The sequence below is a fragment of the Phragmites australis genome, chromosome 9, assembly GCF_958298935.1.
Source record: "Phragmites australis chromosome 9, lpPhrAust1.1, whole genome shotgun sequence".
NCBI classification, from domain to species: domain Eukaryota; kingdom Viridiplantae; phylum Streptophyta; class Magnoliopsida; order Poales; family Poaceae; genus Phragmites; species Phragmites australis.
Window position 1 is genome coordinate 23,153,728 of NC_084929.1, and position 25,361 is coordinate 23,179,088.

Consider the following 25,361-nt stretch of genomic DNA (forward strand, 5'->3'; position numbering starts at 1 on the left):
ACCATACCATCACCAGTGTTTTCCACCTAACTTGCTGACACCAGTGTTTTATATGCATCGATCGCTACATGTATAAAACCATCACCATCGATCTTGCTAGGGGGACGATCGATCGATCACAGAGCTACCTTGATTCCTTCACCTGTAAAAGAGGCCACAGAAGATAATCATTTTAATGATTTGTTCACTTTTGTACCATTAGAGTTTTCTATCTGAGTTTTTTTTACTTAACTATTCTATCTTCTCTTTGCTCAGGGGTGAGACAAAAGATACCTTCATAGCTGACTTTTGAGTTGTTCTGACTACGGTACTACAGTCTGCCAACGTCGAACACAATCGTCAGATTCTTTTCCATGCCTTCAGTTGAAATAGCATTTCACTACGTGAAAAAACATCAAGAGTGATAGATCATAACAGATATGGATAACGGGTTTTACACTTGTCACCTGAATACGTCACTAATAATTAGTCATTAGTGATGGATAAGGATCCATCACCAATAGGATCATCGGTGACGGGTCATAACTGTGACCCATCATCTATAAGCGTATCTCATATGTTGGATTGACAGACAGAAGTGACAGATAACCTTTTCACCCATCACTTATATCTTAACATAAATGACCGGTAACTAGATTACCTATCACTTATATCTGTCATCCACGTGCCAGGAGGAATATATAAGTGACGAGTAATTTAGTTACCCGTCACTTATGTGTAGGTTATCATACTGGATTGACCTGCTTTCTAGCTGTATTCCAGAGCGTAGCCAGGATTTGGCAGCCGTCTTCTTCCTGCAAACAATAGCAACGCATCCAAATCCATATCGACAAACACTAGCTCGAATAGTATTGATCATAGAATAGTAAAAGTTACAAAGTTTCAATCAATTCATTACATAATCACAAATATTACAAAGTTTTGATCAACTCATATTACACAAGATCTCACAACCTAGGGGTTCTATAGTGGAACTCGCCATGTGGGCTAATGACTTCAGACACCAAGAACTCGGCGATCCGTTGTCGAATCTCCGAGAGTGTACCATCATCAAAAAAAAGAATATCAAATTTCTACATAATTTGATGCATAACCAATATCATGTTACCATGGAATTAAACTAATTATTGAAATTAGTTACGAATAATCTCGTATTGAAGTTACATTGGAGGATTTGATATCCTTCATGCGGAGCGTGATGAGCATGTTCCACACAATATAGAATCTGCAAGTGTTGTCTGGTGGTTGTTGGTGGCATTGCTAGAAAGAAAATTTAGCGTTAGATTAAAAGGAAAAAAAAAGCAATAAAGAGCATTTGGTAATCTGTTTGGTAGAACTTACCACAAAGTCTGTCTTGTGTGTCAGTCTACGGCCGTCTTTCTAGTTGTAGTTAGGTTGAGCTCGAAGGTATTTGTCAAAAGCCCTGCATAAAGATAGATCGATTAGGGAGCATTCAAATGTTAGAAAAGTTAAATATGTAAACTAAGTCAGGCATAACTTATACGTCGATGATTCCTTTTATAGCGTTGTAACCATGTTGTCTAAGTTTGCCTTTTGGTCCCACTGATCTTGACGAGTCATGGTAGAAGACCAAGTCCCACTTGAGGCAAGTGACCAGTAAGATCTAAAGACCACCGGTGTTGTAGATGCCCATCAGGTACTGTATTTTGGAATTGTTGCATTGCCCTGGCCACATGGTCCATAGCGTGTCGAGGTGAAGTTGGATGACCGATATTGTAATGGCCTTAGGATCAAGACATGCAATGGAATCCTTGTTCTTCTTTGTTGCTTTCATCAAGTGTCTATAGATAAGAACATAGTTAGATTCAAGACTTAGTGGTATTAATTCATGAATATTCAGTTTTAAGAGACTTACAATGTGAAGATCTGTAATAACGAAACGTTCAGACCATCAAGGTTGAAGAGGTCGTATGAGTCATTGAAACCCACAATAAATAGCTATCGATATTACTTAAGAGGTGTCGTTATTTATATTGTACGACTATGGATGTGACATTACTGTCTCTAGAAGCTTGCATGTAGTAATTATACAGGTCGACACATGCTTTTCCCGCCCTTGCTAAGCTATCTACTATCATCATGGGCTTCCCATATTGGAATTTTGGGTTGGCACTAGTCCACACTGCTCCAATGTCCGTGGAGTTCTTTGTTGATACAATGGCCTTCGACATCTTCGGCAGTTGCTTCTTAGACCCTTTCTTGTCTAGGGAGACAGAATTGGATCTTGAAGTGAGGTTGCCGGATGCGGAGGAAAAGACAGTGAAGCCAGCATCTCTGGAGGAGGAGTCTCTGGAAGTGGGGGGGGGGGGGGGCGTGACGACGGTGCACTTGGAGCTCGTCCAGACTCAGATGCATTAGAGACCATGATGTAGCCACTCTTCCACTAGATCCTTTGATGAAGAGCTTCAACCAGAGTTATGACTTCATCATTTTGGGGGGAGCTCCAGCACATGATCAGTGGTGTTGCTATGTACCATGTCCATTATAACCACGACATAGCCTGCACGTATCGGGAACATATGTAAGATACGAACACTTGGAAGCACATGTCTCCTTGCAACCTCGATGTGATACCCGCTAGGCCTGATTACAAGGCTGCAGGGTATGGGCCCTTCTAGCAGGTCAATTGTATCCATCTCAGTCATGACAACAACTACTTGTTGGTCGATCTCCTTAGAGGCGCAACTACTCTTCCCTATGATGCAAGTTGTTCCATGACGTTTGCGTAAACTTTCTGGGTGATGTCATGTGTCAATGCTTGTGTCAATGCATCCACGTCCACTATAGACCTCTTCCTCTTCTTGTACATCCTGAGGTCTTCGAGAAATCCATATTTCCAGCCCTAGAAACTTGATACACCTCACACTCACACTCGACCTTGGTGCTTTGGGTTTTCCAGCACCGCTGAGAGAACATCATATTCCCTGATCTCTGTAAAAGAACCTAGTCTAGCTTCGACTACCTTTTCTTTTACTTTTTCTGCGATTCACTGGGTTTCGCTGTTTCTGAATGTGATTCCCCTACTTTTGGACAGCTCACCCCTTACACAAAAATATGACCGCGATCATCCCAAGAATTGCAACTAAGGATTCTCATGGCCTTTTCTAGCTAACTTTTCGTCCTCTGCCGGTCATTTCAGCCTTTTCCCAGCGTACCCGGTTGCACCGGTCCTATGGTTGTGCTTGTTCCTAGCCTGAAGCTGCTTTTTCTCCTCACTCTCATTTTTGAGCTGCTCTAAGTTCTTCATCTGCACAAAATCATCCAAATCTTCCTCTTTCAAGTGCTTGTAGCTCTCGAAGGGCGCCGCCCCTTTAGCCAAATACTAATTCATAAGCTTGCCCTTACTCCAGATACTCCTTGACGACATTATCAAACAACTCCCTTTTAGCTTCGTCACTTAGTTCTTCAAACTTAGTCGTTATTGGCACCCTCTCCCGAGCAATGAGCCATGTGACCCTATAAAATCTTTTCAGGGCCTTTTCATCCATAGGAAGCCCGTCAACATCAATTCCCATGATGGTAACCTTGTCCGTCAACCATTGTGTTTGTGACCTTGCCTTTTGGGCTTGTGCACAACTACCAATTGTCTGGCTTGGAGATTACGCTACCGCCATCTAGAGATGAAACCAAGGGGAGTTGACATAAACAAAAAATATTCCTCCATTTAACAAGTATAAAATACATTGACTCATATCAATACCTCTTCAGTGGGATTTTATTCTTCATCACTTGCCCGACGTCAGCTCTCCCGCATTGGTGACGAGTCAGGACTTAGGTTGCGATACTAGCTTTCGCTGCTGCCAGAGAAGGACGACGCGTGCGGGCTTGGGCTCCTATCCGCCCCATCTTGTGCCGGGGCAGCCTCTAGTGCCAGCATCCTCTGTGCTTTTGGTTTCTTAGGGGTGACAGTCTCTTCTGCCCCATGAAAATCAAGTGTAGTATATTCTATTCTCAATAGAGGAAAGGAATCAAGGTTACTACAAAATGTTCATATTACTACAAACTTGCACCTTAAGATGTCATCGCTCAAAAGAGGTAGCGGAAAAACACAAACAGATAAGCCAAATTCTCACGCTTCTATTAACAGCAAACTAGCAAGAACTAGGATTAAGAACTACACACATTAACTATATCACGCTTCTACTAACAATGTACTAGCAAGAACCAGCTGACTGCAATAACATCATCCCAAGAATGCCAACATATCGAAGAACTCTAAGCATACCCATTAAGATATCAACATACACATTGCCTCTCTTTTGCCCCACGGTTTCTTAGAGGAAAGAAAAGGAATCAAGGTTAAGAACATGGTAGAAGACAAATATTAGTAGCCTCATTATAGGGATGGATGTATTGAATTGGAAAATGACGAATCAGGTTATGGAGATAATAATATATAAGTGCAAGCTCGACTGGGAAAGTGAAAAGACATGCAAGGTGGATGCGTAATAACCATCCCAGTAGAGCTTTTCACTCATATGTACGGTAAATAGTTATCTCCTTTCATCATTTACTGGACGGTTTAAAAAACACAAGTATCTGTCATCATGTTTAAAGCATCCAAGGAGCTACACATGGCTATTGTAAGTATAATTGCTTTCAGAAAATGACAAACAATATGAGCATGGATCTCATCTTACATAAACATAGATAAAGAAATAATAGAATGAATCAAAGCACAAAAATTAGTTTCCACAATCATGTATATAGAGTATTCCAGACAGCATATACATATTATGCATAATAGTGCTCTTAGAAAATGAATGACAATTGGCCTTAGGACTAACAAGGTCATGCCCCCTAATTGTCCTATTGAAAACATCATTCACTGGACAATTTATCAAGTTCTCAATTAGTTCTTAGACCCTGGACCGAGTTCTCAATAATTAAAGAACATCATCAGAAGTTGTGTTGCTGTGCCAAAGCAGAAATAGCACATATACTAAACCTATATGATAGCTGCCGAGTCAGAGACAATCAAAAGGACATCAAGATTCAAATCAAGTATTGATAATACCAAAATAAGATGAACCATCTTTATTATCCAGAATCAAAAGTGGTAAGCTATATATGGAATAACAGCAGCAGCACACAAACTAGTCATTGGAACCACAACAGATAGCCCACTAGACAATCAATATATGAAATGTTTCTTAGTACTCAAATTCGGAAGGCAGTGAGAGCCACTAAAGTAAATCACCAGGGGCTATCACACAAATCACAGAACTAGTGTATCACAGGTCTAACTAATGTACTTAATAAATTACCCAATCTCAGATTGTCAACTCATTATCAAACAACTAGAGTATGTAACAGTGATGTCCAGAACAGAAAGAGGAGAAAACTCACAAAGTAAGAGATTATTTAGATAACACATGCTATGAAATTATGAATGACCATATTTCAAAGTACCCATAATTATGAATGGTCATATTTTAGATAACACATGCTATGAAATTATGAATGGCCATATTTCAGATAACACATGTTATGAAATTATGAATGGCCATATTTCAGATAACACATTCTATGAAATTATGAATGACCATATTTCAAAGTATCCAAAATTATGAATGGCCATATTTCAGATAACACATGCTATAAAATTATGAATGACCATATCTCAAAGTACCCAAAATTATGAATGGCCATATTTCAGATAACACATGCTATGAAATTATGAATGGTCATATTTCAGATAACACATGCCATGAAATTATTAATGACCATATTTCACATAACACATGCTGTGAAATTATTAATGACCATATTTCAAAGTACCCAAAATTATGAATGGCCATATTTTAGATAACACATGCTATGAAATTATGAATGACCATATTTCAAAGTACCCAAAATTATGAATGGCCATATTTCAGATAACACATGCTATAAAATTATGAATGGCCATATTTCAGATAACACATGCTATGAAATTATGAATGACCATATTTCGAACCCACTGGACTGGCTACAAGATTAGCAAGAACAAATAGGTGACGGGTGATACATTACTGAATAGATATCCCACTGTACTGGTAACAAGATCAGCAAGATAGCAGCAGATAGCCCACTGGACTGGCTACAAGATTAGCAAGAACAAATGAACAAATAGTAGCATGATGTGCTGATCTATTCACTGAACCAACTTGTCCAAGGTCAAGGTCTTGGTGCAAGAACACAAGACTCGAAGGTTTCTTTCCACTGCAGTTGAAATATTCAACATCGAGTAGAGATGGGGGGGGGGAGGAACAGAGACGGAGGCGTACCTCGGTGTGGAGGATATCATGGTGAGCTCGGGGGTGGCAGCAGTGCTCCAAGTGCGACGGGGCTCTGACAAAGGCGGAGAGGGCGTCATTGGCAGGGGCGGCAAAGGGCTTGGGGGCGACGGTGGCGACAGTGATGGGATCTGATGGTGGCGATGTCGATGGGCTCGTAGGCGACGGCGACGGGCTCGATGGAGGGTGGCGGCAAACCCTATCGCGAAATGACTTAGTCACGCAATTGGGAAATGACTTAGATGATGTGCGTGGGGATGCAACCAATATATACATACAATTAATAGGTTACGGGTGATACATTTTACCCTTCACCTATTACAATGACCCATCACTTATTTTAGAGCGTCAGCGGCAGGTAATAATGTTAACCCATCTCCTATGAGTTACAATAAATGAAGGGTAACATTATTTACCCTTCACCTATTATAATAAGTGACATTTGATTAATTTCACCCATCATATTTTACTTTTCAAAGAGAAAAAAAAATTAGCTAAACGAAATTCAAATAACTTGAAACCTAAAATTCAAATTTGATATTAATATTACAAATTCAAATAACTTGAAACCTAAAATTCAACTATGACACTAATATTACAAATTTGACACTCAAATTCAAATTCACCATTTTCGTGCTTTCTTGACATGGATCCCTTCATTATGGTTGGAGCGCATGTATGGAGTTTTCTCGATCGGCGAAAGACGTGGCACGATTGCAGTAGCAAAAGGAGGGATTTTATCGAATTGATTGAACTCCTCCTCATCAACAACATTTGCAACTCCGACGATGCGTCTTTTCCTAGCGAGAACCACATGACGTTTCTTCTTTGTTGTGTCGGTCACATAAGAGACTTAGCGAACATCTTTAACGAGTACGAAGGGTTCAGATTTGTATTCGACATGTTTGAGATCAACACTAGTGAATCCATACTTGTCATTTGTGACACCATTTGCCCCATGTATCCAACAACACCAAAACAAGGCTACCTTAAATCCCAAATAGTTCGGCTCCCAGATCTCCTCTATTTGATCGTAGTATGTGCCCGTCTGCATGTCGTTGTTATAAGCATCTATACGGACACCACTGTTCTGGTATATGCTCTTCTCATCTTGGAAAATATGTATCCGTTTATATCGTACCCTTTATATGTTATAATTGTGTATATAGGGTTAGATGCTAGTTTTTTTTATCAGAGCACTTGTAGGAGTATTTGATTGCCTGATTCGATCTCAGAACCAAGTCATGAACCTTTGCATATGTTGCCTCGCAACCCAAGCTTCGATCTGCCCTGGATTCTCTTCAAGTAGCATCTGCTTGTGCTCATCGACATATGGGCATACTTTGCTCATTTGTTGCAGCACGAGAAAATGAGCTTGGTTGTATACCTTTTGATCAGGAGTTATTGGCATCATCCCCAGGACCCATACACCTGCAAGCCTCCCCTCAGGGTAAGACTTAGGTAAGTCAATTGGGTTATTTGGGTCAATGTAATTAACAGATCACTCTAATGCCTCCTCCATCGCGTAACCTTGCATGATGCATCCCTCAGGAAAGACTCGATTCCTTACGTACGACTTGAGAACTTCCATATATCTCTCACATGGAAACATGTGATGCAGGAACACGGGGCCAAGGTAGTGTATCTCCTTCACAAGGTGAGCAGTGAGATGTACCATGATATCAAAAAAGGATGGTGAGAAATACACCACAAGAATGCATATCTAGCTCCTCCAGCGAGTCTGGATCGAGCACCTTTTATTCAATTGGGTTGAAGAAAAAGCGTAGGCTCGGGATAGCCTCGCGAACTTTAAATGGGAGGATGTTCCAAATAGCTACTGCAAGCAATGATGTCATCATCATATGGCAATCATGTGGCTTCATTAAGGCGAAATTCATTTTCAGCTCTTTCACTGAAACAAGTCTAGTGATGTTGGACGAGTAACCGAAGGGAACTTTCACACTTGCAAGAACTCGCAAAATTCTTTTTTCTCTTTCTTGGAGAGAGTGATAGCTGTCAGGGGTAGTGTTTTCCTTTGTCCATATCATGTGCATGGAGCTCCAGCCTTAAGTCCATTTCTTCATGGTTAGCTCGTGCGTTCTCATGATCCTTTCCTTTTCCCTTCATTTGGAGCAATGTACCAATCAGACTCTCACAGATATTCTTCTTTACATGCATATTATCGATTATGTGGCGAACATCTAATTTTTCCTAATACTCTAGCTTGAATAATATTGATTTCTTGTTCAACATTCCTAAATGGTTATCATCCTTGGAGGATTATTTTCTCTTGCTAAGGACAATATTGATATTTTTAACCTGATTGTTGACATCTTCCCCACTGAAATGCCTCGGAGGTAATGCTTTCTCCCTTGTGCCATTGAACTGCTTATCCATGTTTCAGTATGGGTGCTTTCTAGGAAGGAAACGTCGATGCCGCATATACACTATTTTCTTTGAATTGTTCAACCTCAAACTGCATGTGTCATCTAAGCAATAAGGGCAAACTTCACCTTTTATTTTGCTCTGACCTAACAAGTTACGAAGTTCTGGCAGATCATTGATGGTGACGAACAATATGGCGTGCAAGGTAAAGTACTCTTGCTTGTACTGATCCCAAACCTCGACGCCTTCCGACCAGAGTTTCTTAAGATCATCAACTAAAGGCATGAGGTACACATCGATATCGTTGCTAGGTTATTTAGGTACTGATATCAAAATCGATATCATCATGTATTTTCGCTTATTATAAAGCCATGGTGGAAGGTTGTAAATCGACAATACAATATGCTAGGTGCTATGTGAGGTACTCATGTTACCGAAAGGATTCATACCGTCTATTCTCATAGCAAACCTAATATTTCTCGATTCTTCAGCAAACCAACTAAATGTGGAATCAACGATTCGCCACTGAGCGGAATCCACCAGGTGCTGTATCATTTCTTCGTTCTTACGACCCTCCTTATGCCGACGCACCAATTGAGCTTTATTTCTATTGGCAAACAAATGCTTCAGATAGAGAATTATAGGAAAATACCACACCACCTTTCTAGGAGGCCTTTTACTTTTCTACGCTTATATCGATGGGTTCTACAAACAGGACATTGATCCAGCTCTGCATACTCTCCACGAAACATGATAAAATCCTACTTACATGCATATATTTTTTCTATTTCTAGTCCTAAAGGACAAATTATCTTCTTTGCATTGTAGACACCCTTAAGCACCAAGTTCTCCTCTGGTAGCATGACCCTTAGTAGATCTAGCAATACTTCGAAACTCTTGTTTGTCCAACCATGGGTTACCTTCAGCTATAGAAACTTTAGGTTCCCAAATAACTGCGTGTACTTCTCCTTACAGTTGGGATAAAGGGATGTCTTGGGATCCCACACAAATTTCTGGAATTTAGCAAACTCACCACTTTTATACTCGTTGTGCCACTCGACATCCTGCACCATCTGGTCCACATTCTCTACAAAATCCTCGAGATCATTATCATTGAAACCTAATATATCCTCATCCCTCAGATCATGATCCATTTCACCAGGTGTAAGTAATCCACACTATTGGCATGGAGGGCCCGATCCATCTCTCCCTTGTTAAGGCCTTCCTCGCCATATTTGTTCCAATATGTATAATTCTCTTTAAATCTACGCATGACCAATTGTGCATGAATATTGTCTGGTTTTGAGAACTTCTTGTCATTCTTGCAGTAGCAACATGGATAATACATTGTCGTTTTACCACGATCTTTCAAATCTGCCAAAGCAGCACTCATGAAATGCACCCGGCTCAGGTACTTCGGACAAGTCCAGGTCTCAAGGTATATCCAACTTCTATCCGTTATCTACAATTAATGTAAAAACATTCATTCTTTATTAACAATTATCTTAATTTTGTGGTTAAGCATGCAATTAAAAATTTCATACAAATACACTAGATATGTGGGATCTCACAATAGATTGGGCAAACCTAGTATCAAATCTAATATAAATATAACTCACTTGTTCTAAGATTTTGGATAAAGATACAAAATGACCAATTACAACTCAAAGCATAATAAATCTACCAAATAGGGATTAGAGGAGGAATTGGAGCGATGCAAACCTTCAAAGAGCTAGCATCAATTCAAACTTCAAATCAACAAGATATTAGAAAATCTCTAGCGGAGCTGGTGAAAATCGCTAGCACTGTGCCGGAGCACCATTGAGTAACTATTCACCCGCACAGTGGCTGGCAAGCTCTTAAAATAGATCCATTGAATAAGTGAAGGATCGTGTTATGACCCTTCACTTATTACTGGTCATAAGTGATGAGTCATATTATGACAGGCTCAGGGAGACCCGTGTAGCGAACATAGCCCTATTAGGCTATAATTGTGATTTTAGTGATTAATGACAATATAGTCAATGGGACTAACATGTTTGTCAAGAATATATGTTAGTAGGTCTCATGGATGCAATACATAAAGAAATCATCGCAGCGGGGACAAAGTTGGACTGAATTGGAGAAGTCCCAGGAAGATTTGCCACATCGGATGGCCCGGTGCTCTGGGTGTTGAACTCACTGGAGCATATTTGACAAAGAGGAGAGAGGCCTGAAGACCTCACCGAAAGGTCCGGTGATTAGAGAAGATACACATCGTAACAATTTGTCCAGAGAAGGTTGTAGCCATTGAAGTTGAAGATCAAAGCACGGATAGTCTAGTGATTAATGTGTTGCACACACCAGATAATGAATAGTGCAAAAGAGGCCAAACAAAGTTCAACGCATCGGATGGTCCGGTGATGAAGGCTGTGCACACCGAAGCATTATTTCTAGAGAGGGTTGCATTAACTCGGTTGGTTGAAGTGAACTCACCGGATAGTCCAGTGATGAAGTGATGTGCACAGATGCTTTCACCAGAGCAATTTACACAGAGAAGAATGAAAGGCTCGGATAGCTCATGATAACTCACTGGATAGTCCAGTGACGGAGATGAAGTATGCACCGTAGTGTCCGGTGTTCAGAGAGGCTTAAGTGGGGGTTCCAACAGCTAATTTGTGAGATTGTACTCACTGGATGATCCGGTGTTAGTACTATTATTCTCACCGGATTATCCAGTGTTAACAACTTTTATGAGCCATTGGGTTAACGGCTAGTGCGCGAGTTTGGGGCTATAAATATCTCTTCACTTAGTCATTTGAAGGTGTGGCATGCTGCTGGAGTCTAGAGGAAACTCATACATACTTAAGAAGACATCCAAGCCACCAAAGTGCTTAATATGATTATTCAAGGCGATTAAGCACAAGATTAGTAAGTGATTAGTGCTTATAAGCCTAGAGGGAGTGTTGCTAGGTGATTGCTGCCTAGAGAGTGGATCAAGGAGTGATCCAACCTTGTACTAAAGTGGTATCTCGGCATTTAGAGTCTTAGAGACTCGCCGGCAAGCTTGTTGACCCTCTGACTTGGTGTGGAGCGGCGACGAGAAACATGTACAGGGACACGGAGACCCTTGCTTTGGTGGCTCAAACTATGAAGTGATCACAGCGGCAAGGAACCGGAAGAGAGGCTAGTGGTGAGATCTTGCCTTGGTGGCTTGGTGGCTCATTCGGGTGGAGACATTGTCTTTGTCACTTGGTGGCTCAATAGCTATGGCTGATGTCGACTGGGAGCATATCCTTTGTAGAGCTCCAATGTGGACTAGGGGTGGCATTCATGCCATCAATACTATAGGAAAAAAATCCTTGTGCCGAGTTTGATCTCTCTACCTTATTTATGTTTCTGTATTTTCATTTTTACAATTTACCTTCTTAGATAGGTTGCATGCACTTTAATCACTAGAGTAGACACACTAGATAAACGTAGAACTCATCTAGATAGATTTTGATATAAGTTTACTTTGTGTTGTTTTTGGAGCTAAAATAGTTCTAACTGTCCAAATTCATCCCACTCTTAGAACATCACCGATCCCTTCAATTGGTATCAGAGCCAGGACTCACGTCTAGCTCTACAATTTGTGTTAGAGCTTCAAACCTTTCATAAGGTTTCGCCAATTCAAGTAGCATTTGAACCTTAGTCTCATTGTGATCGGTTAGGCTTCACTGCCTAGTGAGTTGTGACATTCGGGGTTGTGATGGATTCCTATAGTGCTTCACTTTTTGATGGCACAAACTTTCCTAGTGAAAAATTCTAATGACTTGTTATTTGCAAGCTCAACGGTTAGATGTTTGGAAAGTCACCAAGGAAGGAATGAGGCAATGCATCACCAATATGGAGAGGCAATTAGATGCATTGGCAAATAGTATCATTTTATCATCTATATGTGTTGATGTATTTAATTGTATTTATTGTCTCACTAATACACATGATATTTGGAATAGTATCATTGAAATACATGAAGGCACAAAGGATGTACGTAATGAGAAATATCACATGCTTATTACTAAGTTCAATGGCATCAAGCAACTACCCCATAAAAGTGCTAATGATATGTATTCTCATTTAGACATTTTTGTTAAAAGATCAATGGGTTAGGTTTGATGGCAATTGAAGATGTTCAAGTGATGAGAAAATATTTCAAGCTCTTCTTCCAAAGTACAAGTTGATAATCTCTATCATCTACGACAACAATGACATCAAGAAGATGACTTCAAGTTAAGTGCTCAGCATTATCACCACCTATAAGATGACAATGAACATGGGGGTGGAAGCTTCTTCCTCATTAGACACTAAGAACCTTACTCTCAGAAGCAAGCAAGATCAATGCCAACACATAAAGATAAGGATGAGGAGACAAGAGCAAGAGTCAAGCTCAAGTGAAGATGATAGAGATAAAGATGAAGAGAGCTATGAAGAAGATGAGCAAAGCACCTCAAGCGATGAAGAGATGGATCCCGAAGTCATCAAGCTCATCTCACAAGCGAAAAAGAATATTAAGAAGATCAATGCCAAGATTGATCATCCAATCACCATGAAGGACTTGGTCCAAACAATTGATTACATCAAGAAGGAGAAGAAGACCAAGATCAAGAAGAGGGAGACAAATGGGAGAGCCAAGGTACTTGGTAGTATAGGAAGATGGGTGAGTGATGATGAAGATTTAAGCTCAAGTGATGAGAGTATTATCATCCATTCCTTCAAGAGAAGCACTTCCTCAAAGTCGTTATCGCGTAGATCATCACACAAGTACCTCATGGCCAAAGGTATGAATAGCGATGTAAGTAATGATGAATTCGATGAGGATTATCCTTCCTATGATGAACTCTTTCATTTAATCAATGAGCAACAAATGACTCTTAAGAAACAATCTAAAGAGCTTAAGAAATTTAATACATTTAATGACATTCATTCTATGTTTCTAACTATGAACAATTATTATGCAAATTCAATTTGCTAAATAAGGGGTATGATGAGCTTAAAACTAAATTTGAGTGCATTGAATCTCAAACTAAGATCTCTTTGAAGCAATCTACCTCTCTATTTAATTTCAAGCCTAAGATAGATGCTTCTACTTCTTACAATGATTTAATTGACATATCTAGCTCACCCTTTTGCAATGAGATTTGTGTTGAGAATATTATTGTAGAATCATCTAACAACCTTATTACACATGAGAATGATGAGCTTAAGCAATAAGTGGAGAATCTCAAGAAGGACTTAACGAGTTTAAAGGGCAAAGGACCTGTCCAACCTCCTTAAGATAACTGTGCTTTCATAGTGAAGAATCTTATGGAGGGGTCGACCATGATATGCTTCAAATGCCATCAAGAATGCCACAAGTCTTTCCAATGCAAACCAGTGAAGAAGGAGATCAAGGAAAAGAAGAAGATGGCGAAGTTCTCTAACAAGATCTCCAACCTCTACACCAAGTTCAACTACAAGATCAAGACTAAGAGCAACTACTATATGTTCAAGAAGAAGGACAATGTCAAGGTGGTTGCACAAATAGTTGGGAGAAAAGATTGGAGGTGGAACCAGCCCATTTAGGTGCCAAAGGAAGTCATCACCAACATGAAGGGGCCCCAATCAGTTTGGGTTCCAAAGAATACTTGAAGCCCAAAGCGGCTATGGGGATTTGTAGACTTGGCTCACAAGATGAAGTGAAGGTTCAAGCAAAGAAGCCAAGTATACAAGATAGGTGCATTGATGAAGATTATGATTATCACATACTCAAATCCCATTCTAAAGATAAAAGAGATAAATGGTAGCTAGAGTTATGTTCATACATTTTGTTTTTTCTTCTAGATTATTTACCTCGTCTAGGATTGCATATACTTATTTCAATTTATTGCAATGTCTATTGTAGATTTTTATATGGTAGGTTGTTTGTGTTTATCTCTAACCCATAAGAAACCTACATAGTTTATTAGTTGTAGGTTCCTTATATGGCACTAGTTTTTACAATTGGTATCTTTCATGTGCCATGATCCAATCTATAGGATAAATTCTTATTGTTATCAATAACAAATGCATATATATCACAAGTATTCAACACTTGTATGCACACTTTCAGTGGGAGTATATCCTATAGGTTGTGATTTTGAGATTAACATATGTTGTAAGTTTTGTATCTCTTGTAGTCCTCATAGAGCAATCAACATGTCCCCGAAGGTATGCAATGCTTAAATACTTCAATTGGTATCATTGTCAAATCTTTTATTTATTTAAGCTACCTCCATGCATAATATAATTTAAACTTCCTATGTTGACATATTATCTAGTTGTGCATATATTTCTTTCTCATTGTATGTATGCACACATATAGGGGGAGTTTGACTATATTATGTGAGTTTCATAAATTATGATCCATGTGCTTTCATAGCATACAATTGGTGTCATTCATTTGTAATGACATGCATACAATTAGTATCCTTTTATTGGATCATGATTTGTGAAGCTCTCTCTCATGTACTCTAATGTTTTTCCCTTGAGTTTAACATGTGTTTATAGTTCTTTTTGGAGATTGTTAACAAAGAAGGAAAATTTTAATGACTAAAGCAAGATGCAAGTTTGTAAGATGAATAATATGGGGGAGATTGTAGCAACTAGCAAGATGTCTAGGAATACCAAAATTGACAAGGGGGAGAAAAAAGATGCTAGACACCTAGATTGATAAAAGAGAAGCTCTTGTATAGGTCATTCAAGGGAGATAGTGGCAATAAAGAAAGAGAGAGCCACAATAAAGGGGATTAAGTGGTAAAAACATGCATCCAAACAATGTGGTAAGACTTTGTGCTCGCTTATGATCTTTACATTTGATATTATTTATTATTTGCTACTTGTTTTGATAGTGTTGTCATTAATCACTAAAAAATGGATATTGTAGCAAAAATAGCCCTATTAGGTCATGATTGTGATTTAAGTGATTAATGATAAAATAGTCAATATGACTAACATGTTTACCAAGAATATATGTTAGTAAGTCTCATAGATGTAATACATGAAGAAGCCACCGTAGTTGGGACAAAGTTGGACTGAATTGGAGAAATTCTTAGAAGATTTGTCTTACCGGATGGTCCAGTGCTCTGGGTGTTGAACTCACCATAGCATATTTGACAAAGGGGAGAGAGGCCTAAAGACCTCACTGGAAGGTCCGGTGATCAGAGAAGATACACACTGTAGCATTTTGTTGAGAGAAGGTTGCAACCATTGAAGTTAAAGATCAAAGTTCCGGATGGTCCAGTGATCAATGTGTTGCACACATGGGACAATGAACAGTGTAAAGAGGCAGAACGAAGTTCAACTCATCGGATGGTCTAGTGATGAAAGTTGTGCATACCGGAGCAATATTTGTAGAGAGGGTTGCATTGACTTGGTTGGCTGAAGTCAACTCACAGGATAGTCCGGTGATGAAGTGATGTGCACCGGATGCTTTCATCGGAGCACTTTACACAGAGAAAAAGGAAAGGCCCAGATGGCTCAGGATAACTCACCGGATAGTCCAGTGATGGAGATGAAGTATGCACCGTAGTGTATGGTGTCCACAAAGGCTTGAGTGGGGGTTCTAACGGCTAGCTTATGAGAGTGTACTCACCAGATGATCCAGTGTTAGTACTATTGTTATCACCGGATCATTTAGTATTAACAATTTTTCTGAGTCATTGGGTTAACGGCTAGTGTGCGGGTTTAAAGCTATAACCCCTCCACTCAGTCATTTGAAGGTGTGGCATGTTGCTGGAATCTAGAGAAAGCCACCAAAGTGCTTAATGTGATTATCCAAGATTAGTGAGTGATTAGTACTTATAGGCATAGAGAGAGTGTTGTTAGGTGATTACTGCCTAGAGAGTGGATTAAGGAGTGATCTAACCTTATACTAAGTGGTATGCCGGTACCTTAGAGTCTTGGTGACTCGCCGGCAAGCTTGTTGACCCTCCAGCTTGGTGTGGAGCGGCGACGAGAAGTGTGTACGGGGACGCGGAGACCCTTGCCTTGATGGTTCAAGCTCCGAAATGATCACAGCGGTAAGGAACCGGAAGAGAGACTAGTGGTGAGACCTTGGTTTGGTGGCTCATGCGGATGGAGGCCTTGTCTTTATGACTTGGTGGCTCAAGAGCCGTGACCAGGTGCCGACCGAAAACATATCTTTTGTGGAGTTCCAACATAGACTAGAGGTGGCATTCATGTCATTGACACCACAGAAAAAAATCCTTATGCTGAGTTTGCTCTCTCTACCTTATTTACGTTTCCGCATTTACATTCTTGCAATTTACTTTCTTAGATAGGTTGTAGGCATTTTGATCGGTAGAGTAGATACAGTAGATAAACCTAGAGTATATCTAGATAGAATTTGATATTAGTTTATCTCGTGTTGTTTTTGGAACCGAAATAGTTCTAAGTGTCCTAATTCACCTCCTATTTTATAACGTCACCGATCCCTTCAATCTGTCACCTATGCCAAGTCATAAGTGAATGTTTGTAACACAACCCGTCACTTATGACTGGTGCAGGAGGACCTGTCACTTATGATCATATTATAAGTGACAGATGTAGTCATTGCACGTCACTCATATCTTAGGTGATGGGTAATATTATGACTCATCACATTTTACCTGATATCTGTGACTGATCTATACCATGTCATGATCTGAGACGATATAAGTGGCGGGTCGTATAATCACCCGTCACTAAATTATATTTTCTAAATTGTGTTTTATTTATGTTTTTCAAGTATTGTTTCTTATGCCTTGATTTCTGGGTCAAATCGAGACAGGAGCTCCGTACCTGTATGAGTGTCTCGCCAAATACAACCAGGTAAGCACTTGCACATCTTGGTGATGTATAGGTTTCTAAAAATTCCTTTTAGTTACAGAAATCATTTGAAGCATTTCCAAATTTGTGTTTTCGTGGATCATGTTCTATGCTCTGAACCAAGTTGTTGCTTATCTGTTTGTGATTGCTACTGTTTAAGATTGAAGAAAAGCGCAACTAAGGATCATACGGCATGCTATTTTCTAGTTCTAGTCTAGATTGGCTTAGGTTGAGTTTATATTGTATTTTATTTCTTCTATAGATAAAAGATAAAATCATGTATACTCTGTTCATTTTGTCGTTCGAAATATAGCCGTTAGAAATTTAGCCGTCAAAATAAAGTCGTTGAAAATATAACCATAGGTTAGTTACAAGTTATTATTAAAATATAAAGGATGAAATATAGATAGTCTATTAAAGTACGAAGAGATATAAAAAATCTTTTTAAAGGACACTTAATATAAAGATACCATAGGTGCAATATAGAGCGTTACTACAGATGTTCTAACCATGAGAGCCTTCCGCGGCTAATTAGCTAGCACTACAACCACGGGGTACTGGGCTAGCCAATCCAGGGCCGATTTCTTTGTTCTAAATTTTTTTAAAAAATATTGGAGAACGTTGCTCCTTTCAAACCACATTTGAACATATCTTGACCACCATTACATCATTGAGATTCGGGATTCGTTTCGGGGGTTATTGAACTAAATATTCAAAATATTTCCTTCAAACATAAACATTACTTCACTTTTCTTTAAAAAAAAATCATTGCTTCTTATATTTGTCATTGTGGCAGTAATGTTCGAGATATTTTGTTTTCGATCCTGTGGTGTTTAGTTTGTCAAGTACATCTTCATGTGCGAATGAGATAAAAATATTAGATTTAATTATGTCAAGAAATGATGAATTTCAATCATTTTGATATTTCAAAACTTCTGCCATTTGAGGGCGCATTTGGTTCGGAGAATCGACCCCCGTTTCTCCTCGGAATCGGGGCCAGGCAAACCAAACGTGCCAGCGTGAAATGTTTTTCTTGTTTAGGCTTGGAATCCAGAAACGGACGGACATGTGTTTCTCTAGGGAAACGACTGACGGGTTCGCAGCCTTCCTGTCAGGTTGTGTTTAATTTACCCACTAAGATCATGGTGAAGGGATTCTCTTCGGTACCTAGATTTTTATTATAAAACGATTTTTGTTTTTTTCAGTGTTTCAACAGTTTCTTTTTATAATTTTTGTTACTAAAGGATTTCTAAGATCATTCTCTTCGGAACAAGATTATCTCTTATTTCCTTTCGCGATTCCTCTCGAAAGGAAGCTGTTGGATATGAGAAAAAATAAAGAGAATGAGAATGAAGAAGAAAATCGGAAAGGAAACGAAATGAAGGGAATATGGTTGGTGATGGTCTAAGATCATGGCCAACGATTTCCCTTCGGGGATAAAAATCCCGTCGTGAAGGGATGTTCGTTTCCTTCAGTGCTTCAACGGTTTTCCTTCACGGTTCCAGTCACGAAGGGATTCCTAAGGTTATTCCCTTCAGGATAGGATTCTCTCTCCTTTCCCTTCGTATTTCCCCTCGAATGAAAGCTGTTGGAGATGAGAGAAAATAAAGGGAATGAGAATGGGAAAGAGAATAAAAAAGGAATGAAATGAAGGGAATATGGTTGAAGATGGTCTAATATCACTAGTTCGCAACTTCTCCCGGCCAGATCTACTACCCGCCCCTAAATCACCACCCGCACCAACCTCGTTGATGCCGCCACCTGCCCCTGCCATCAGCTCTCCCTCAAACGGATTCCCCTCCTCGAGCTAGAGCTGCTGCTATCTTCCCCGGTAGAGCCATCCGTCGCTGGCAAGGACCGGAATTTTTTTTAATACTACATTTTTTACGGATATTATAGAAATAATATCGAAAATGAGGAAACTAAAAAATATTACATATTCACCCAACAGTTTGACGAAAGCATATTTTAGCCATACCGTACGGCGAAAACATTATTTTCACCAAACCGTATGGCGAAAATAGGTGACGTTGCGCCGACGGAAGGCCTAGGGCGCACGGCTGCAGTTTTGAGGTAATTTTCGCCATACGGTTTGGCAAAAATTAGTTGTCGCCAAATTGTATGGCGAAAACTTTATTTTTGCTGAACGGGATGACGAAAATTCCATGCCCCCTATATCACCCCGCCTCTGCGCCCGCACGGCTACGCTGTTTCATTTGCGAGTCGCGCGAGCGAGCAGAGAGGCTGCACGCCAGCAGAGAGGAGAAGAGAGAAGAGAAAAGAGGAAGAAGGGAGGAGGTAGGAGAAGGAGGAGGAGGAGGAGGAAGGACAAGGGAAGGAGGAAGAAGAATCCTTGAGGTAAAGTTTTTTTCCTTTATAATTCTGTTTGTAGATGTATGTCTATCAATTTATGTGTATTTAGATTGAATTAGGGAGTAGAAATATAATTTGTCGTTTGTAAATGTTTATTTTAGGTAGAAATCTTTGTATTATATTATTTTAGTATTAGATTAAGAAAATAAAATATATATGCGTGCAAAAATTAGTTATCAGTACTATAGTTAAGATGATATATGTAAGATTATATTAAAGGATTGTATTATTATATGTTACACTAAAGTATAATATTTATTAAATTATTTTTAACTTAGAACTAGTGGTTTGCAACAGAAAACAATAAAATAAAGAGAGAATCCAAAAAGCAATGCAGCACCGAAGTATTTATGTTAAAATTTTAAAATTCAATAAACATTATTTTTAAAAAATTCACAAGACTCATAGTATCAAATGGTATTAATTAATAAGCTGTTGTGAATTAATTATATTAAATTTGTTGGTGCTAGTAATATATTTATTTAATAATGATATCCTCGATGTAGATTTAGGATAGTAATATGGATTAGATTTTAGGAAACGAAGACTATAGTACTTTTTATTGTAGGACAAGAAACGGTGGGTCAGCATGGCCATTGCGTTATTCAATTTTGTCAAACTCTATAAATCTTAAAGTATTCTATAAAAATGGTCAAATCTTAGAGTTAAGCTACAAGACTGCACGAGCAAGGCACATGTGGTATGACGATCGATGATATCATTGAAGTATTCTCCCGCCTTTCCACAAAGACCTGACGTATCGTGGAGTGCACATCATGACGGCAGCCCGACGTTGTTGTACGACCCTTCGGCCACGCATCCAACTCAGCAGCCCCCACGACCTTCCTCCGCCTTCGTCCACCAGCAATATGCTAGTCCTCAGCCTCCGCCCCCGGATAAGGTAATTTTATTACTATAAGAATTTTTTATTTAGTCTGAGAATATTTTATTTCAAACGCTAGAAATCTTATAATTTTCTATGCAAATGGTTAAATGCATAATGGTCCATATAGTGTCGATTTGACTAATTGTGCAGGCATTTTCTCTAGATGGGCTGCCCCGCAGTTCTCAGGAGGCTCTAGATGGGCCGCCCCCCAGTTCACAGGAGGATCTGCATGAGCCGGCCCCCACTTTGCAGGAGGCTTTGGATGGGCCGGCCCCCAGTTCATAGGAGGCCCTGGTTGGACCGGGCATGGCTACGATACTCCTCAGCCTCCGCTTCCTGTGCATGCAGGAGGATCTGGTTTTGCCATGCCCGTGTGTATTTCCACGCCAGATAAGTCGCGGCTCTTTTTTCCATAATGTTTGACTTATTACGCATTCTCTGCCAATACAGTTGTTTGTGCATGATATAAATGCAGGTTTGATCCGCATCGATACAACCACACTAGTTTCCGGGGGTACGCCGTAGTCTAGCGGGAACCCATTCTTTGGCTATGCAGGGGCATCGTAAGTGCTGGGCTTATCGCAGTTGTACAGTGCACCACCTTCCACTCAGACTACGCAGCAAGAGGTAGAAGGCATCTATGGTCCCCAGTTGCCTAGATGTGAGCGCCACGCGCTTGGTACACACCTTCCGCCTACGAGCATCCTCAGGAAGAGGAGGAGACCGACGTTCCAGCGTCAGCACGTAGGCGCAAGCGTGCCAAAGGCAGGGCGCAAGGAAGGGGTCGGGGTTGGGTCTGGAGTAGTCTGTGTTGCTTTTACGATTAATAATTATTATTTGTTCAGCTTTCCATTTCATTAATTCAAACTGCTAGTTTACGAAGTAGTTTAATTACTCTCATGCTACTATCTTATGATGCTACTACATTATTCTGCTATCATATTCTACTATGTTAGTATGGTGAATTTTACCTTTGCATATGGTGGATTTCAACTTTTGCATAATGAAATTGTCGGAGGGTTAGCTCCTGTCGCAGGGATCCTGAGGGACCCCTTTCTAGAGATTCGGCCGGGAGGATGATTCTGAATATGTTTGCTGGAGAAATAAATGGATGTAAATGCGATGGCAGGTGAGGTGGAATGATCTAATGCAAAAAAGAGTAAATGCACTGGGGGATTTTTAGACAGGTTCGGGCCGCACTGCGCGTAACACCCTACTCCTGTGTGGATGCTATAAATGCCCTGAGAATGTCTCTCAGGAATGTGCTGGTTACAAGAATGTCTGTCTATCCTGGAGCCTTGGACTCCTTGTTCTTGGTGGTCTCAGCTTCTATCCTTGTACGAAGATGTTCTTCTCTGTTCTTGGTTTACTGAGATTCACCTTGGATTGCTCCAACTTCCCCCCCCCCTTTGTCCGTGCCTGCCGGCTGCTTTAAGTACTCGCCGGCGGTAGCGTGCCCTGAAAGGGAGGGCACGAGTTCCAAGGCACCATAAATGGAAAGGGCGTCATCATGGCCTCTGCGCGAAGTGACGGGAGGTTGAAAACGCGCCCCCCGCCCGGTCTTCGGTCGTCATCATGGCGATGGCAACGGGCGCCGTGGAGAGGGCCCACCGGGCAGCCGCGGAGCGGCCCGGCGTGCCCGTTCTGTCTTGTACGCCTTCCACAGCAGCGCAGCAGACGGAACACCTCGGGCCTCGCAATACTATCCTGAGGCGCGCCGGATGGCGCGTGATGGGACCTGTGCATTAAATGTCCCTACGCCCTTCTGCCAGAGTATGGCAAGGACTGACACCGATCGTGGCGGGAGCAGTTGGAGGTGACAGGCCACGCGCGCCCTTAAATGCGGCATCGGGCCTTTCACTAGCTGACACCTCATCGCTGGACCCCTCTGGGGGCCACTGACGGGGGGCTTCCTGGGCCGTCGGGGAACCGAGTGTTCGGGGGTCACTGTTCACCTCCCCGGGCACTCTCTCCCAAAAACGCCCTCTCTTGGTCCTCGGGGAACCGAGTACTCAGGGGCCGCTGCTCGCAGCCCCTAGCACTCTCTCCCGGAACTACCTTCCTTGGGTCCTCGGGAGACTCAGGTGCTCGGGGGCCATTGCTCGCAGCCCCGGGCAGACCCTTTCCGATACTCAGCTCTCCTGGTCGTCGGGGGACTTGGGTGCTCGGGGGTCACTGTTCGCCTCCCCGAGCACTTTCTTCCCGGTCACTTAGTCTTCGCAGATCATCGGGGAACCTGGGTACTCGGGGACCACTGCTTGTGGCCCCGAGCGCCCTCTCCCGGGACTTAGTCTTTTCGTACCTTGCGGAGATGAACCCCGCGGGAGGGTGCCACGTGGCGGATTGCTGTCCTGGCCTCGGGATTCGGGGACCCCTGGTTCCTGATTCACCGACAGCAGCCCCCGGGCCCATTGGCAGGCGATGGCCTAGAGACTGCGGATGGGGCCTTCGTCGTCATCGAGGCCAAACCCAGCACCGACGCCACGCGACGCGCTTTTAGGTGCTGGCCTCTCCGGCCCAGGTTTCTGGTACGGCCCAACGGGGAGCCGAACGGACGCGCGTCCAGCCAACTCCCGAGGCGCGTGATAACGAGACGGGCGGCGCGCGTGGCAACCGCGCAGATCGAGGGTAGTGCGCCTGGCAACCGCTGACAACCGTGCGGCCCGAGGAGATTCGCCTGGCGGTTGCCCTGGCCAAGGAAGTTATTTTGCCGGGCGCGCCACAGCAGGCGACATTTGAAATTCTTGGGGTATAAAAGGGGGAGGGGAGCGAAACGCCCCCCTTTTTCATGCCGTCTTTGCGATCAAGTCATTCTCCTTCTTCTTCTTCCTTGCGCTCCTGATCTCTCGCCCTCCTTTAGGCGATCAGTACACCTTTCTCCCCCCTCCGTCCAACACATCCCCCACCTCGACACAATGCCGAGAGAAGGAGGTAGCCGCCGTGACAAGACACCCGACAGCGTGCTGCCGGAGTCCCGGTTCGTCAACGAGGAGGCGACGGATAAAGTGCGGAAGATGATGGTGCCCGAAGTGCAACGGGAGGCCTTGGTGGTGAGGTCGGCGAGCTTCCCGCCGGTGACAGACCGGCCGGGGTGCATCGTTCTCTTCGGCTCCTTCGTGATGGTCGGGCTGGTGCCGCCGTTCTCGACTTTCTTCCGCCAGATCCTCGACACGTTCGGGATCCAACTGGTGCACCTCAGCCCGAACTCGGTCGTCGCCTTGGCGATCTTCACCCACTTCTGCGAGATGTTCGTCAAGGTGCCACCGTCGGTGTCGCTCTTCCGACACTTCTTCGTGCTACGGCCGGCCGGGAAGAAGAGGGGCTTCTCCACCGCTAATGTCACCGGCTGCTGCAACTTCCGGTTGCGGGACGGCCTGGCGGAGCAGTACATTCCTCAAGTGCTGCGGAGCAATTGGGACGACTGGCGGTGCAACTGGTTCTATGTCGACGTCAGTCCCCATGACCGCCTTACGTTACCGGAGATGGTGGTGGAGCCCCAGAGGTCAATCTGGGAGGCGTCGCCGCCGACGGACAAGCGGATGCAGCCTGTCCTGGACCGCATCGACTACCTACGCCGCCGCCTGGCACCTCTGCGGGAGCGGGTCTGCCCCTGCTGGATGTACATAGGCTCCCAGGACATCACCAGGACACAGATCGGCGCGGAATGGGACCTGGACGATGCAGCGCTGGCGGGCCTGCTCCGGGTGGTGACCGCCGTGGAGGACCTGACCCGGGCGGTGCTTCCCCAGGAGTAGCTGGCGCTCTGCGCCGACCCGGACCGGGTGGCGCTGCAAGCGACGCTACCCGAGTTCGACGCCCAGGGGCTGGTCGACCAGCCAGGGCACCGGAACCCCGGGACTATCCAGATTCCCGGGGTGGACGAGACGACCAGCCGCGCTCTGAGGGCCTCCGGCGGGGACGCCGCCAGCAGCAGGACGCAGACGAGCGACAAGGGGGCCGCGGGCGGCCCGGCGCAGACCGGTGGCGCGAGCGCCACGGGTGGCAGGCCGCAAGCCAGCGCCGCGGGCACCGCGGGCGGCAGGCCGCAGACCAGTAGCGTGGGCCCCGCGAGCATCTGGCCGCAGGGCGGCCGTGGGGCTGCCGCAGGCAGTAGCCGCCAGGCCGACAGTGGAGGCGCCGCCGGCAGTGGAGCGGCGACAGCGCCGGGGGACAAAGGGAAACGCCCCCGGACGTTCGTGCCCACGCCGACGTCCTCGTCGTCGTTGTTGCCTCCGCGGTAGCGGCCGCCGGCGGGCGGCGCGAAGGAGGGCGGCCGGGGCGGCTAGTCGTCCAGCGCGGGTTCCACGATGGAGGAGACATCTACGGTTCTGGAACTCGGAGACCATGGCTTGCACTCGAGCGGGTCTACAGCGAGTGCCCAAGCCGGCCCACCGCTGGTGACGGGCACCTCGGCGGAGGCGAGGCCCCGGGCGCCGGAGCCCAGAGACCAAGGCCAGCACGGGAGCGTGTCTACAGCGAGTGCCCAAGCCGACCCGCCGCCAGAGACGGACTCCGCAGTGGCCCCGCAGACCCCCCCCCCCCCCCGCCGAAGAGGAGGAGGGAAGATTCCGGGC

The 25,361-nt window shown here is 43.3% G+C and overlaps 1 protein-coding gene across 1 annotated transcript in view; it reads right to left on the bottom strand.

Moving 5' to 3' along the window:
• The window catches only part of LOC133928074 (glutathione S-transferase T3-like), a 29,907-nt gene extending 5,659 nt beyond the window's left edge, over positions 1-24,248 (bottom strand). The window contains exon 1 of the mRNA XM_062374356.1: positions 24,177-24,248. Within this exon, the coding sequence (XP_062230340.1) occupies positions 24,177-24,248 (72 nt within the window). The remainder of the gene's footprint in view (positions 1-24,176) is intronic.
• Positions 24,249-25,361: the final 1,113 nt, after the last annotated feature.